This window comes from Perca flavescens, chromosome 7 (genome assembly GCF_004354835.1).
Source record: "Perca flavescens isolate YP-PL-M2 chromosome 7, PFLA_1.0, whole genome shotgun sequence".
NCBI classification, from domain to species: Eukaryota; Metazoa; Chordata; class Actinopteri; order Perciformes; family Percidae; genus Perca; species Perca flavescens.
In genome coordinates, this window is record NC_041337.1 from 15,055,660 (window position 1) to 15,071,743 (window position 16,084).

General features: G+C 38.9%; 2 protein-coding genes across 3 annotated transcripts in view; both read left to right on the top strand.

The window, feature by feature from the left end:
• Positions 1–6,097, top strand: part of LOC114558511 (solute carrier family 12 member 5) — a 49,783-nt gene extending 43,686 nt beyond the window's left edge. Inside the window, exon 26 of the mRNA XM_028582571.1 lies at positions 4,799–6,097. Coding sequence (XP_028438372.1) covers positions 4,799–6,097 — 1,299 coding nt within the window. The remainder of the gene's footprint in view (positions 1–4,798) is intronic.
• Positions 6,098–7,493: 1,396 nt separating this feature from the next.
• LOC114558308 (RNA-binding protein 39) lies at positions 7,494–15,393 on the top strand. Of its 2 annotated transcripts, XM_028582188.1 has the most exons (16): positions 7,494–7,722; positions 9,202–9,259; positions 10,859–10,908; positions 11,028–11,219; positions 11,821–11,874; positions 12,011–12,052; positions 12,156–12,273; positions 12,359–12,511; positions 12,716–12,853; positions 12,947–13,012; positions 13,090–13,294; positions 13,402–13,488; positions 13,573–13,669; positions 14,420–14,525; positions 14,714–14,792; positions 14,894–15,393. In XM_028582188.1, exons 2-16 carry the CDS (start codon positions 9,209–9,211, stop codon positions 14,992–14,994), a joined length of 1,539 nt encoding a protein of 512 aa, XP_028437989.1. In that variant the 5' UTR covers positions 7,494–7,722; positions 9,202–9,208; the 3' UTR covers positions 14,995–15,393. The 2 variants fall into 2 exon arrangements, with proteins under 2 accessions (XP_028437989.1, XP_028437990.1); XM_028582189.1 differs by lacking the exon at positions 12,011–12,052.
• The last annotated feature ends 691 nt before the right edge of the window (positions 15,394–16,084 follow it).

The window sequence follows — 16,084 nt, forward strand, 5'->3', positions numbered from 1 at the left end:
TCATAAAACGTTAGAAACAAGTCATAAACGTTTATGACATAAAGCTTCTTTTAGTAAGTGACATTCGTTTTGTCATGACAAGTTATGGTTAGGGTTAGGGTTAAGGTTCATGTGTCATGACTGTGTCATGACAACAGTGTCATGTCACTCTTTTGTAGAAAACTAAAGTGTTAAGTAAAGTGTTAACGGATGCTAACGGTTTGCTTTTTATGTTATTTATTTATTTGTTGATGTTATTTATGTATTTAATAATCTAATCAAGTCTGTCTTTGTCCTGGCCTGTTTTTGTCTTTCACTGTACGGTTCAAAGCACACAATTGTTAATAGATGTAAGGATATTTACTCATAGTGTAAAAAGGGTTGGATGAGAACCTTCCTATGTTCATACAATACATCCACATTATTAATTGTAGTATTAAAGATATAGTGCATAGTTTCCCATGAGGAATTCTAAGTAATGACAACAACACTGTTGGCGTATCCACATGCCGAAAGCCTTCGATGATCACACACTACCCCCACCCCTCCTCCACGCAGTTGCTAGTAGCATTTAACCGTCAAATCAAGGAAACAGAGGTTTAAAAAACTTGACGGACTCTTCAGAAGAGGTAATTATCTTGTAATTTGTATGTTCTCTTTGTCTCTCCAAAGCTGAACGCTGCTGTTGTCTTTTCTCAGCGGTGATGTAAAACGCATCACTCAAGCTTCACTCAAGTTGCCAGTCGACACCATTTTGTAAACATAGCCATACTGAGAAATACAGGGAGAGTTTTGTGGAGTTGATAATCTTAATTAGCTTTGTACTCATTTTGCAATGGCTTGAATGTAACGGACATTCATTAATATAAAATAGTTGCCTAGCTTTAAAAAAAACAGAGGTGGGAGCTGTGTGTACATTCACCACTAGTCTGCACTCATTTCAGTGCCCTGAGCCTAACATCACACACCATCTGTGAAAATGCAGTTCATGCCATGAACATCATGAAACCAACAGTATATCACTGGCTCATCCTTGTTATGGCAGGGATTTTATCTCACTGCAGAGAGCTTGAGAGAAATTTAAATCAAAAGTAAATTAGTTGATGCAGATAATTATGATCCCAAACTCTATTGTTTGAGTTTATTATCCTCACAGTGGGATCACATATATTGAATGGACTCAGTGGCATGCTGTAATACAAAGCCTTTGAGCTCAGCGACAACCATTTTAAATACTGCACATTCACTAATTGTTTGATATGTATTATCTCCAGTGTTCTGCAGTCATGCAGCCATGTTTCCCAGTATGCCCAGTGATGCCCAGAAATTGTCCTGTGGTAGATGTTGTGCTAGTTGATCAGGGTGCACTGGGATCTTTATATCTCTGTTGTTTTCGTATTGAAATATTTGGAGTAAATTCCTCAAAAGGTAAAAGATAAAGCAGATTTTGGTATATGATTTTAAAAAAAAATCCTCTTCACAACTCTTTAATTAATAAACACTACTTCTTCCTGATTACTTACAAACAAATTGTGCCAAAATAAAATGTAAACTTGTTTTGATACAGACTTTAGAAAGACAGTTTAAAAAATCGAAATATAATATTAAAAGTGCTCAGTTGGTAGAGCAGGCGCACAAATAGGCCTATAGAGGTTTCCTCCTCGATGCAGGGGCCGTGGGTTCGACTCCGACCTGTGGCCCTTTGCTGCATGTCATTCCCCTTCTCTCTCCCCTTTCATGTCTTCATCAGTCCTGTGGAATTATGCCCAAAAAAATTATCTTAAAAAAAAGTGGAATTTAAATGTAAATTTCAGACCATGCATCTCTACAAACTTGTGTAACATATATTGTTAAGGAGAATGTTAATTAATCTAGAATTTGACTGTTTAAAAACAAAAATTACCTGATTCATTATCAATTTACAATATAGGTTGTAAGATGTTCATTGATACACATCAATGATATGTCATAAATTTTATCTCAGAGAATTTATATTTTTAATGGTACAGAAAAAAGGTTTAAAAATGTAATTTATTTAGAAAAAAATGCAATATACTGTATTTTATGCATACTAAGTGCACAGTATTAAGTATTACTTTGCTCGTTTAGTTTTATTCTGATAGTGATATAAGAATATAATACCACTCTCAGCCGGAGCCAGGAGACTCTTAGCTTAGTTTAGCTTAGCTTGGCATAGCATAAAGACTGAAAACATCTAGTATGGCTTCCTCCAGTAACAAAATCCATCAGCATCTGTGGTGTTAAAACCTTATATACTGTCTATGGTTAAAACCAACGTTTTAAAATGATAATTAGCCAATCATCAGGAGCAGTGACTCCATGGAGTCTTGGCTGGTTGCCTGGCAACTGCACACAACCTAGCTAGCTAGCTGTTTTCCTTTGTTTTCGCTAACTAGTTGCTAGACGTGAGAGAGGTATATCGTCTAACTCTTGGCAAGAAAGTGATTAAGCATATTTCCCAAAATGTCGAACTACTTAAAATGCTAATTTGCTGCTATACTAATGCACGCCATTTGATAATGTGAAGGAATTATTTCATCAAATGAAATATGTTAAAAGGAATCTCAGAATCTCCATATTACAGTAAACTGTTTTAGATTGATTTATGCATTAAGTGGCAGTGGAATGGTGGCACAGTAGGCACTATGAGTACTGGGTTTGATCCCCGATCCAGACCTCCCCTCCTCCCATAAAGACATGCATGCTAAGTACCTCCTGCCATTGCCATAGGTACCGGCATTACAACTGGAGTTGGTCCCTGGCGCCGGACTACGGCTGCCCACTGCTCCTAATTAGTTACAATGGGTTAAATGCAGAATATACATTCCTCCTATTTGTAAATGTACGTGGCAAATAAAAGAAATATGTATTATAAGTTATATTATCCTGCAGAGTACCTCTCAGACCTTTCTGTTTTTGTGTGTGTATGAGGATGTTTAGTTTCTGTGTGTATAGTTTAGTATTTTTTGAAAATACACACATTCATGCACATGTGCTGTTTTGTCATAGATATTCACACTCAAAAATTAACTGATTCTGTGTGTGTGTGTGTGTGTGTGTGTGTGTGTGTGTGTGTGTGTGTGTGTGTGTGTGTGTGTTGTGACTTCATGCCTGTAAGCTGTGTGCTTGTGTGGACCTGATATTTGTTTGAGTGAGGACAGTGTATGTAACTGAACAGCAAGTTAGAGTGAAGATGGGATATTTGTAAATAGATGTGTGATTTTAGGCTTAGAGATAAAACGTGTAATGTGTGTTAAACAATACAGGTTTTCTAGATACAAAATAGGCAGTTTGTATTGTCTTTTAAAATGTTAACCTTTGTTTTGTTTTATGTTTGCAACATGCAATTATGTTTAAGTAATGGTTTGAAGAAACCATTTTATATGTCCACACAAAATGCAATAAATTAAAATAATTTCAATACAACAGAGACAGTTTACATGTCAGTCATTTTTCATCTTACAGTGTCTGCAATAGTTTTATTGCATTGGCTTTATGATTTGTAATTTTGCAAATGTCGACTGTGCATGACTCCTATTTCTCAGCATCACTGATCTCAGTAGTCATATTACACAGACACTACTTGGATTAAAGTGGCATCACACTTGACACCAAGTTTTTACCATGTGCACATTTATGTCTTCTTGCTCGGGCTGCATCTTAGCAAGAACAATTCATTTTTTTTGTAACTGTGTTACAGTGTTATGACAGGGATAAGACCACAGCCAAATATGTGAAGGTTAGGATTTATTTTTTTTCTGAAGGGAAAGATAACATGAGTTTACAGCGGCTCTGTGAGGCTGCTCTTTTGTAGGCCCAGCGGCACTTTGAGCTAAATGCTAACATCAGCATGTAAACATGCTCTCAGTTACAATGCCCGATGCCAACATGCTGATGTTTAGCAGGTAACGTTTGCCATCTAGTTAACGTGAAAAATCACGCTGAACTATACTGATTGTGACTGACTCCGTAACTTAACAGACATTTCCCAGTCATAGACTGCATAAAACAGATCCCGACTCACCGAAGCTCACAGGTCAGCAATTTTTCTTTCACAATATTTCCAAATGGAAATCAGGACAAAGACAACACAGTTTTCCAACCTACGTTATGTAACTTAAAAATAGTAACATCAGACAATGTTTGCCTCTTTTTAGGTGGCAGTAGTGAAAACAAATCATTCTCAATATTTGTTGCGTTTTAGTTTCAGAATGATGAAGACAACTGGAGAACAATTGGATACAAAATAGGATATAGGCTCTACAGGAGGATTATTTTCTTTGGCAACTATTATGTTTTTCCCACAAAACACACACACACACACACACACACATACATAATAGGTTTAGGCTGAATCCTGAATGTTAACAATGTCATGCTCTGCCCCTGATTCTGACATCAGGTGCTTATACACTTTATGAGGTGGGCTATTGTGAATGTGTAGATGCAAAGTCATGCTGTATTGTGCTATAACCACAAAAGCGCATATGTATCAGAGCAGCTACATCTCTTATTACAATGATCAAAGTCCACGCAGCAGTGGTTCTCTGTGAGGGTATTATTGCTGGTGTACGTTAAAGAGAGAGCAGGAGTTGACCAATGTCTTTGACCTGTCTTATCTTAACAGATATAATACAAGCTGTAACTGTCATTTGCCCAAAGAGCTGTCAGGATGAAGACAAAGTCAACCAGTTTCCGAGTGAGGTTCCCTGTGTTTCTGTTTGTCACACAGCTGGTTATTGTTGCCTTGTATGCTGCCTTTGTCACCTATGATGAGCATGCAGATGCCAGATTTCAGAACAACAGGACTAACCCCATGGACAATACAGTGTACAGGTACTACCCTGTTTTTACAGACATACAGTTCATGATATTCATTGGCTTCGGGTGCCTGCTGGCATTTTTTCGTTTCTATGGCTTTGGGGGGATGGTTTTTAACTTCCTCACAGCTACTTTTGCCATTCAGTGGGCCATTCTGGTGCAGGGATACTTCCAGTTCAGCCATGAGGGTAAGATCCACCTCGGATTGATCAACCTCATATATGCAGAGTTTGCCTGTGCTGTGGTTCTGATATCTTTCGGGGCAGTGCTGGGGAAGACAAGCCCGTTGCAGTTGCTGGTTATGGCTCTGCTGGAAGTGCCAGTGTTTGTAGTCACAGAATGGTTTGTGCTCAAGTATCTGAAGATCAACGATGCAGGAGGCTCCATTCTTATTCACTTGTTTGCCTGTTATTTTGGCTTGGGTGTCACTTTTGTACTGTACAGGCCTTGTCTAAATGAAGGCCATGCAAAGGAGACCACCAGCTACCACTCTGACATCCTGTCAGTGATGGGGACCTTGTTCCTCTGGGTGTTTTGGCCCTCTTTCAACTCAGCATTGACCCTGAACGGAGACGACCAGCATAGAGCCATCCTCCACACCTTTCTCGGTCTCAGTGCCTCCACGCTCACAGCCTTTGCTCTCTCTGTCATGCTGAACAAAAATGGTAAGATCACTATGGCCGATGTCCAGAATGTGACCCTGGCTGGAGGCGTGACAGTCGGGGCATCTGTGGATATGATGATATCGCCTGCAGCTGCATACGCTCTGGGTGTAATAGGATGCACTGCATGCATGCTGGGCTACAAGTACTTGAGCCCCTTCCTGGCACGGCGTTTTAGGATCCAGGATCAGTGTGGAATACATAATTTGCACGGTCTAACAGGACTTATATCCTGTGCCGCAGGGATATGTGCTATACTGATGGCTAATGAGGAGATTTATGGCCCCAGTTTGTATGAGATCTTTACGCACAGAGCACCAGTGGAGGGAGACCCTAAGCTGCAAGAGCTCCAGATGTTGATTCCCGGTTTACAGCCGGGGTTGGGGAGGACTGCCCGGGAACAAGCTCTCTTCCAGGTTGCAGCGGTTTTCTCCACCATAGGAGTGTCAGCGCTGGGAGGCATCCTCACAGGCTTCGTCTTGAAGCTGCCGTACCTTGCACCACCATCTGATGATTTCTGTTTTGACGATGAGCTGTTTTTTGATGTTCCTCCGGACTATGATTCACCACTTAAATTCAATAATACAATTACATCAGAGGATTCTGCTGCTTGACATGCAGCAGCCAAGTGTGATGAATGCATTTGACCGAGGAAGACAATTTAAATAAGAAAATATTTGTCTTTGTAAGTAATGGACTTCATTAACTATTAATTAAATGTTTATATTAATTACATTGTAAATGATCATACATGATAATAAAAACATAATGCCAGTGCAGTGGCACTGTCCAGCAATGGTGTTATTTGTCCTACATCCAAACAAAAAAAGGAAATTGCGTATTATAGCTTTCTTGGCCAATTCGTCATACGTTTTTGATGTGAATTACACATTTTACACACATTTTAAGCTGTGTGCAACCTCCATGGTATGATGGCAGGACATAAAAGATGGGAGACCATTGACATTTATTTTTACTCATCGCTAGATGGCGACACAAAGCCGTGAAACAAACTAACGTTCTCTTAATACATCCATGTCCAGGAGGAAGGGTTGGTGGTTTTTGTTATATAATCCATGGATGGCATTCAGAGGTTGTTAGTTAACGGCCCTGCAGAGTGCGCTAAAGCAAACGTTTAAATAAGATATCAAAATATTATCACAAGCTATCATATTAAAATCATAGACTGCATAGACTTTATGCGTTCAGGCTATTTAACTTCCTATATACGGATATTGCAAAACTAACAAATAACAATAGACATAGGCTATGCCAAGAGTTAATGGGCAAATAAATTGTACAATGAAAAAGAAAGGATTCAGCTGTTGAGACAATTAGGCTATATGATTTACATAATTTAAGAGTCTTTAAGGCTTTGGGGTTTGTAGAGTGCTGAATCGTTGGCATGTGTTGTTGAATTTCATTTATAAAAAATAAAAAAAAGTGTGTTACACTGTTATGTACACATTGTGTAACAAGCTAATTATTCCAAATGATATTATCTAATTATTCCAAATGATATTATCAATAAAATATATATTGCATAGTCGTATTTTAGTTGATATTTATAAATTTAGCTTCCAGCCCAACAAAGCAAAAATCTGCAGGTTTATGCTGCATTGCATCAGGTAATGTAACAGGTAGGAAGGAGCGTTTAATTTTTAATTAAAGGTAGTGGCAAACAGAAACGTTTTAAGTCAAGATTTGAAGTTTACTAGGAGTTGGCATATATATGTACCCTAATGAAATTGAACGCTGCTTCTCAATGTAAATAAAGTACTTAAATCTATGGCAATGTACTGTGGAGTTTGCCTGTGGGTGTGTAGAGAAAGACACAAGACCTCAGTTTCAGAAAATAGGTTATAATAATAAGACGCGAAACTCCATATTTTGGGTCGCCTCTAAACCTCTGGTTTTGAGGAAGAGAGCTGTTAAGTGCTGCTTTACTCCAGTAGGTGGCGGTAAGGCAACACCAGATATTGGCGCTGCCGTTAAAGCTCAAAGTAGAGGAAGACGAAGAAGACGAAGAAGACGAAGAAGGAAGGCGAGCATTTTGATACCAGGCCACGACCTGCCACGGATAGTCGCTAACATAAAAAAAGGTTACATAACTCCGAAAATTTTGATTTCACTTTAGCTTTGTGTGATCTTCCAAGAGGGACGCGTCGAGACGAATCTGTTCATCAACAAATTAACCGTAATATTTGGACTTTGGCACATCACTTCATCATTTCAAACGGTAACGTCAATGTTTGCTAATTAGCGTTAAGCTAGCTTGCTGCCGCGGAAACGCTGTTAGCCATTTTGGCAGTTAACTTAGCGCTTTTTTAACGTAAACATTACTTTGACTTTTGTAAACATCTAGGAGCAGTGAGCAGTTTTGCTGACAAAATGTACATGTTCGTTGATATTCATATTAGCAGTCTAGTCAAACGCAGTGGTACATTAATAATAAGGGTCATTGTTGAAACGACGGAGATGTGGCGTTAGCTTCCCCAGGTGGCTAATTTAGCGTTAGCTTCGTGTTGAGTGCAACGTGTTTGTCCTTTATGTTAACGTTACCTCTAATGCTAAACATATGCTCAAGCTTGATTAACTGTGACTTTAAGAGTGATATAGTTTGGTAAATCTGATAATGTGCATTTGAATCGATAAAGTCCAAGATTATATTTGTGACATTGAGAGACATCTTCAGGAAGTTAGAGCAAATCTGTCTCGTATCGTTGCCATCTAGCTAACCTTAACTAACTTGGGTTAGGGGTGTTCATCTGTTACATACATATAGTTTACCAAAACAGTCATTGTTTACGTCTTTGACTTCTGACTACTGATTTTATTAGGTGAAGTGAGAACATGTAACATCTCATCGTACGGAAGCGTTCACACTAACTATCGCTAGATCAGTCGGCCCGGGAATTCGTCGCAGGGTTGTGCGGCGGTTGGAGTGTCACCAGATGGCCCGTTTGTGACGTCCTGTGACTTTATTCCACAATATTGTTTTCCAAATCGTTTAGAGATCTCGACATTCCGACCACACTTGAATGCAGCTTCATTTCACGGAGAAAGAAAAGGGACTGAGGGTCTGTGCTTTGTTGTTGCAGGAAACAGTCAGCTGTTACAGACTGTTACTGTTTGTTTAGTTTTTTTTTACTCTCATGGTGTGTTTTTTTCTTTTTTTTTCTTAAAAGATTATTTTTGGGGGGCTTTTCCCTTTAATCGGCAGTGGTTAGACAGGAAAGGGAGAGAGGGGATGACACGCAGCAAGGGGCCGCAGGTCGGATTCGAACCCGTGCCGCTGCAAAGGACTCAGTCTACATGGGGCGCACGCTCTTAATGGGTGAGCTAGAGGTCGCCCCATTCTCATGGTGTTTTAAAACTTTCTTGTGGCAACGATAGAGGCATTGAGGACTGACAAGTCTGATCGCCACTTACATGATTGTCCACGCAGTGTGACGTCGGATTGCATTTCTCCAAAAGTTGGATCAGTTTCAAATTTTCGCAGACCAAGGCAGCCTTAGCGCTCTACCCTCGTTCAAAATGAATGGGAAGACTTGCGTTTTTGCCTGAGTGCATGTGAACGCAGCCAGTATCCTTAATCAGTCTTTTGAAACTTTTACTTTTGTACAACTGCATAACAAGGGAAGAAAATGTATGCCCAACTAACTTTAAAACATGTTTCTTGTTTGTAAAGGTAATCATTGTTGTGTCTCTTTCAAAGGATCATCATGGCTGATGATTTTGACGTTGAGGCCATGCTGGAGGCTCCATTCAGAAAGGTGGGTTGCAGATTACAGAGATGAGGCCTGTTTCACTGTTATGATTTACTCTGGAGTCCTTTTTATATTTGCTACTGTGACAAAGTTTACTTGAATGTTGGTGTGATTGAGTATTTAAAACACAATACAGAATTATAAATAAATCCACATCTATCTCTCTTTATAGACTTCCCTAATGATATCTCACCTCTACTCCCATGAATTCATCTTTGATTCCACTGTGAACTGTGAAAAAAAGGAAGGTAGTTATTGTGCATATACTGATGTACTGTGGTTCACTTTAGGACTAAAAGAGATTCAACCTAGAACATCCAATCCCTATTCGGTTGCAACAAGGTGAATGCCAATGGTTGATAAGCCCATCTTTACCTGTCCAGCATAGGAGGCAGTATTCAGATTTACAATCTGCATGCCATCACTGTTTCAGAACGTGCAGTCCTATAGTCAGTTTTAAACTTCAGTTCTGAAATGAAAAACAAATGTTTTACACTGTGCCTTGGATAAAAATGTATCACTCTGTCACCCCAAATTGCTCATTAGTTAGAATCATGTATGAAGTTGTTAAGAAAAATAATTTCCCCAAATTAATAAGGGATACTGAATTGTGTTTGTATAAATCTATAACTGTTTTAAATCCAATAGTTGTAGTTTGACAACAGTATGCTTGAAAATGCAGATATTGCAGATTGTGGACCTTCATTGTGCGAACACTTGAGCCATATCATGATTTTATGGCAAACATACAGGTGAATTATTGTAATGTATATTTATTTGTCTTGCTGGTAAATATGAATACTGCCTCTTTGCCATAGTCAACTGTAATGTGAATCAGCATCTTGATTTTGCATGCTACACGATACCACAGATATTGATATATTACTAGAATGACTGTAAAATAGACACTTCTATCTAGCATCATTGTATTATAAGAGTTATTTTCAGTAGTTAATAATTCCTTAAGTCAAAAGGTTGGAAATATTACTTACTATAGATAATGGCAGTGTAACACGTGGCTGAATTGATGGATTTATTTCTTTTTCTTTTTTTTTTTTTTTTTTTTTTTTTCTTGGGCGTCAATATTACTAAGAAGTGTGAATCCCTGTTTGCTTCAGGGCAAGATGTGTGACAGAGGTGGCATCGAGCTCTTACAGTCCAAGAACGAAAATGGGTGAAGATCACTGGACTGACACCAACCACACAGGATCTCTTTTAGTGGCCGTGGGCCATGCGTGGTCACATGATTAGGCACAAATAGTGGCATTGGTACGACATAAGAAGGGGAATGGTGGAGATGATCTGACTTCTGTCAAAGCTTCTTGAACTCAGCTAATATGTTGGACACTCTCCCTTTGCTTTGTTGCATAAGTACTGAGCAGCCTTGTAAAAAAAAAAAAAAAAAAAAAAAAAACAGGAGTGGGATGGGAAGCTATTGGGGTGGTGGAAGGACACTGTCCAGACATGACAGTAGGAAGTTTTTAAGTATTATTATTAATTGAATATATTCTGCATTTTCTCTTGTCCCACCCCATCCCCTTTACCTTGACGACTTGAAATGTTTCATCTACGTCCTCATGATGTTCTTCTATCAACCTTGCTTAGGATGAGATCAAGTCCTCTCATGCAAATGGACATGACGACCAGAACAAAAAGTAAGTTTTGATGTATTAAACGGCGTAACCGCTTTGTGGTTCTGGACTACATAAAGTTCATTCATTTAATTAAATGTGTTCACTTTGCACGACGATAGCAATGTTATAACATGTTTCAGGAAAAAGAGGAGCCGAAGCAAGAGCCGAAGCCCAGGCTCTAGGAGGAGAAGAAGCAGAAGCAAAGACAAAAAGAAGGGTAAGAAGAGGAGCAAGAGCAGAGAAAGAAAACGAAGCCGCAGCAGAGAGCGCCATCGCAGCAACTCCCGAAGCAAGGAGCGCTCTGGCCGGTACAGAGCACGGAAGAGCCCAGTGTATGTGACCTTTTATACTTAATGACGTATACACTGTGTCCACTTTATTAGGTACAACTGTGCAATATAATGCAATCCAATGCAACATTCTGGCTGTAACATCTATCTTTACAAAGCTTATAGTATGCTGTTTTTGTGGGAGAAGCACAACATTGACGATGGTTCTATTCAAGTGTTGGAACGAGTCATGACGGTGTGAGAACGAGCCAATATGTTTAATACCAACATTCTGAAATGAAGCAACTTCATGGAATTAATTGTATCATTTACACTTGTGTTTCCTACTTGCGACGTGTGAAAATGTCTTCTGTTAAAGTTGCCTCTGTAGGAGAACCAGAGGCATTTGTAATGCTGGAGCAGAAAGTTACTTGATTGCTAGTTTTTGCAGTAAAAGTACTGCAGTAGACGTCAGTGTTAGCAATACAAATGTTAAAACGTCAAAGTTTGAATGCCCTCTTGTTGCCTTTCGCCCACACAGCGCTGTATGTAAACGGACAAAACAGGACCCTGTATCTTTTCTCATACAAAGCACGCGTCCAAACTTTAATTTTTCAGCTTTATTTAAAAATTAAAGTAATTATTCTCCTTTTTTATATTTTAGCCGGAAACGTTCCAAAAGTCGGAGCCCCTTGAAAAAAGAGAAGAGTCCCATCAGGTGAGATGAGTCTTAACAAAACTGCTTTTTCTGAGGGTACATTACCTGATTTTGTTATAGCACCTTGAAATCAGTGATTTTCTTCAAACTCACTGAGGTTTTTAACAGATCTTTGAAAATGTGTTTTTTATTCAAGAAATTTTGAGGATGCTATCGGGCCGTATAACAAAATCAGGGAGTATGTCTGATTTTACTTTCTTAGTGTTAATTTCACCCATTATTCATTAAATTGTTTCTTTCCAGAGGCCTTCTTTTTCAATTTTTTCCCCTCTCTTTTTAAGGCAACCAATTGACAATTTAACACCAGAGGAGAGGGATGCCCGCACAGTTTTCTGTATGCAGCTCGCTGCAAGAATCAGAGCTCGAGACCTGGAAGATTTCTTCTCAGCTGTTGGAAAAGTCAGTGATTTTTTTTTTCTTCACATATAATCCTGCAAGTCTGTGTAGAATATATCTCTTAAATTGTCACTGTTACTCTCTGTAGGTAAGAGATGTGAGAATGATCTCAGACAGAAACTCTAGGAGATCAAAGGGCATCGCTTACATAGAGTTTGTGGAGTCTTCTTCTGTACCACTGGCTATTGGATTGACTGGCCAGAGGCTTTTAGGAGTGCCCATCATCGTCCAGGCCTCTCAGGTGAGTTCATCTAAATATAGACTGACTGGATTATTTCTACATGATGTAACAGAATATATAAATATATAACTTTTTTTTTTTTTTTTTTTTTATAAATAGAAACTTGTTAACCCTAGCTTACATTGGAATTTGGACAAATTGGGTATTTGTACATTGATATACTGAATTAACTTGATTACATTACTTTTCTACATGTAATTACAGGCAGAAAAAAACAGAGCTGCAGCTGCTGCCAACAATCTACAGAAGGGCAGTTCAGGTCCAATGAGGCTGTACGTGGGCTCCCTGCACTTCAACATTACTGAAGAAATGCTTCGAGGGATCTTTGAGCCGTTTGGAAAGGTCAGGAACACATTTCACATGTACAAATTATCATTTTGACTTGTTTGTAGAAGCATTCATGACAATCCTCCTGGTGTGTTTTTGTTTCCAAAGATTGAGGGAATCCAGCTAATGATGGACAGTGAGACTGGACGATCCAAAGGATATGGCTTCATATCGGTAATAAAAGCATTATTTCTTCATCGTCTAAGTGCTTTAGTGTTTGCAGCTAGTTTGATTCTAATCCCTTTTTAAAGTTTGCAGATGCAGAATGTGCAAAAAAGGCCTTGGAGCAGCTCAATGGCTTTGAGCTGGCTGGACGTCCGATGAAGGTGGGACATGTTACAGAGCGCTCAGACTCATCGACAGCCAGCTCATTCCTGGACAACGACGAACTTGAGAGGACCGGCATCGACCTGGGAACCACAGGGCGTCTACAGCTTATGGCTCGGCTAGCAGAAGGTTCGTAACATCTGGCCTCATTGTTGTATCGACAAATCAGTCGCTTTCATGAAGCAATCTTAAGATTTAGTTTCCTAAATCAACATTTAATTTCTTTCTCCCCACAGGAACTGGTCTGAAAATCCCTCCTGCTGCTCAGCAGGCTCTACAGATGACTGGGTCCATACCCTTTGGAAACATTTCTGCTCCAACATGTGAGGGCCTAGATAATGGAAAACACTTTGTGTATTCGTTTGTTAGAAAACTCGGTGACAAATAATAATTCATTTTTGTTTCAGCTGTTCCAACTCCAGCTCCAAGCCAAGCCTTGAACCTCCCTTCACAGCCGTTGGCCACACACTGCCTTCAGCTGTCCAATCTGTTCAACCCACAATCGTAAGGACATTATCATTTCCATAAATTAATTTGTTTGTCTTAAAACATTCAGAAGCCCAAATTTATGGGGCGGCCTATAGGTCTGGGCGATATGGATAAAATTAAATATCACAATATTTTTGACCAAATACCTCCTATCGATACCGCAATGATATTGTAGTGTTGACTAAGTGGGTAAAGGCAAATAATAGAATGTTTACAACAGTCTGGTAAGTTCAGAAAATGACATCACTTTACTGTAATGCAGCCTTTAAAACCAGGAAAAGACTACACTTCTACCATATTATATTACAATATCCAAAATCTAAGACTATCTAGTCTCATATCACAATATCGATATATTGCCCAGCTCTAGCAGCCTATAGCTCACCTGGTAGAGCGCACACCTGGGTTTGATTCTGACCGGAGGCCCTTTGCTGCATGTAATCCCTTCTCTCACCTGTTTCTTGTCTCTTCAGGTGTTCTAAATAAAAGAAAAACCCTAAAAAATCTTTAAGAAGCCCAGATGTATATTGAAAGAACCCTTTGTCTAATTGTTCCTCCTGCAGCTTGACCTAAACTTCAGAAGTATTTTATTTTACATAAAATTATGATTTTGTTCCCATCTCTTACATTAATCACTTTAAGAAGGGATCTTTGTTGCCAGTAGTGATAAGATGAACAGTTAAACAACCCACCAATGACTTTCAATGTACATACGGCCCAGTCAGTAAAGTGAATTATCCTTTTTAAAATCTTGTTTTGTTTCAGGGAAAACGATCCCAGCTGGGCTGTCGAGATCCAAGATGATGTTATTGAAGAGTGCAACAAACATGGAGGAATTGTTCACATTTATGTTGATAAGAACTCGGCTCAAGTAAGTTCACAATCAGTCTGTTCACCCAAATAACAAATTCCACTTATCCCAAGTGGATCAAAGGGCAGAAAGTGTCCATGTTCCAGTTGATCCACAGATCTCACTGGATTAAATAGTTTAATCCAGTGTTGAGCAACACTGGATCCTGAGTGACAAATTATTTTTTTCTTCCTTGCGGTCTCACATAGGGTAATGTGTATGTGAAGTGTCCCTCAATACCAGCAGCGATGGCAACTGTAAATGCACTTCATGGACGCTGGTTTGCAGGTATGTAACGATGCCATTTGGTTTTGAATCTTAAAACTGTAAAAAAAAAAACAATGGCAAAAGTTTTCCAGGTTTTTACATTTTCTTGTTCTCTCTTCTAGGCAAAATGATAACAGCTGCCTACGTTCCCTTACCAACCTACCACAACCTTTTCCCCGATTCTGTAACGGCGAAGCAGCTCCTTATGCCGGCACGCCGATAGTCTGACACTCATGAAAGTCAGTGTAAATACATTGTTTGCAGTCATTGAAAAAGGACACATTGACATTAGTTGGCTGTGTGTAATAAAAGTTGCCTCAAGTTCATGTGTTCACCATTGAAAATTAGGCAGGTTTTTTGAGTTGCTTTTCAAATCTTGAGTTTGTTGTAAACTACAGGTATATTGGTCTGTATGTTTTTAAATATTCCTGTCTTTCTGCTTGTTTAAATCAAACCATTTTAGATTTAAAATAAATTGCAAAGAGTTACAAAACTGTTGGGTTAATAGGCCTTAAATGCCAAAAGTATATCCATGTCAACAATAATCCTTTGTAACTTTTTACAGCCATAATTTCATTTTTTGTATGAAGGCTCCCAATAAACTTTGGCAAATTTGACATTCCTTTCGTCTATTTTTGTGGTTTGTCATCCCAGGTTCAATTTAAAATCTTTATTACAACATTGTTGCTCTATTTTTACTCACTTTAATGTTATTTCTTCAGCAAATTGGGTTTAAACTGGACTGGAGTGCTGAGCCTCTGCTGGGTTCAGTCCTTAATCAAAAAATGGTACAGTCCAAGGTTTTGTTCCGATTTCTTGTAAACATGAATGGTCTCCATAACTGACTTCATACTGTTGAATTCACGCCAAAAACAACCACCAGTCCTCAATTTAATACGGTCTTACTTGGTTTGGTACCGTAGGACCTGTAGCTAATAGTGGCTTGGAGCTGTGCATTGCATTTTAAACTGTTAATCTTTGTAATCTTCCCTTGTAATACTGAAAAATACAGTTTAAAAATAACTTACCTTTGTGGTGCTTGTCATGGTTCGCTTTCTACTGTGGAATGGGCATTTTTGCTTTTATGGCAATTGGGACAGACACACATTCCACCCTTTGACCTCTGGGAAGTTATGAGTCAATCACAGTTCACATGGTGATGCAAAGAAGACCCTCACTAGATAACCAACTTGGGCAAGCAACACAAAAGGTGAGATTTTTGCTTTATCGGAAGGGTTTTCAAAACTATTTCTCAGTTTGGATGGAGATTAACTGGTTTGTTTGGCTAATATTCATTTGAATAACCGTCCCAC

Excerpts from the sequence above, each read along its gene's own strand:
- LOC114558308 (XM_028582188.1), top strand. The coding sequence starts at position 9,209 with ATGGCTGATGATTTTGACGTTGAGGCCATGCTGGAGGCTCCATTCAGA. Across the intron at positions 9,260-10,858 it reads TGGAGGCTCCATTCAGAAAG|GATGAGATCAAGTCCTCTCA; the intron begins GTGGGTTGCAGA and ends AACCTTGCTTAG. Across the intron at positions 13,489-13,572 it reads AAACATTTCTGCTCCAACAT|CTGTTCCAACTCCAGCTCCA; the intron begins GTGAGGGCCTAG and ends TTTTTGTTTCAG.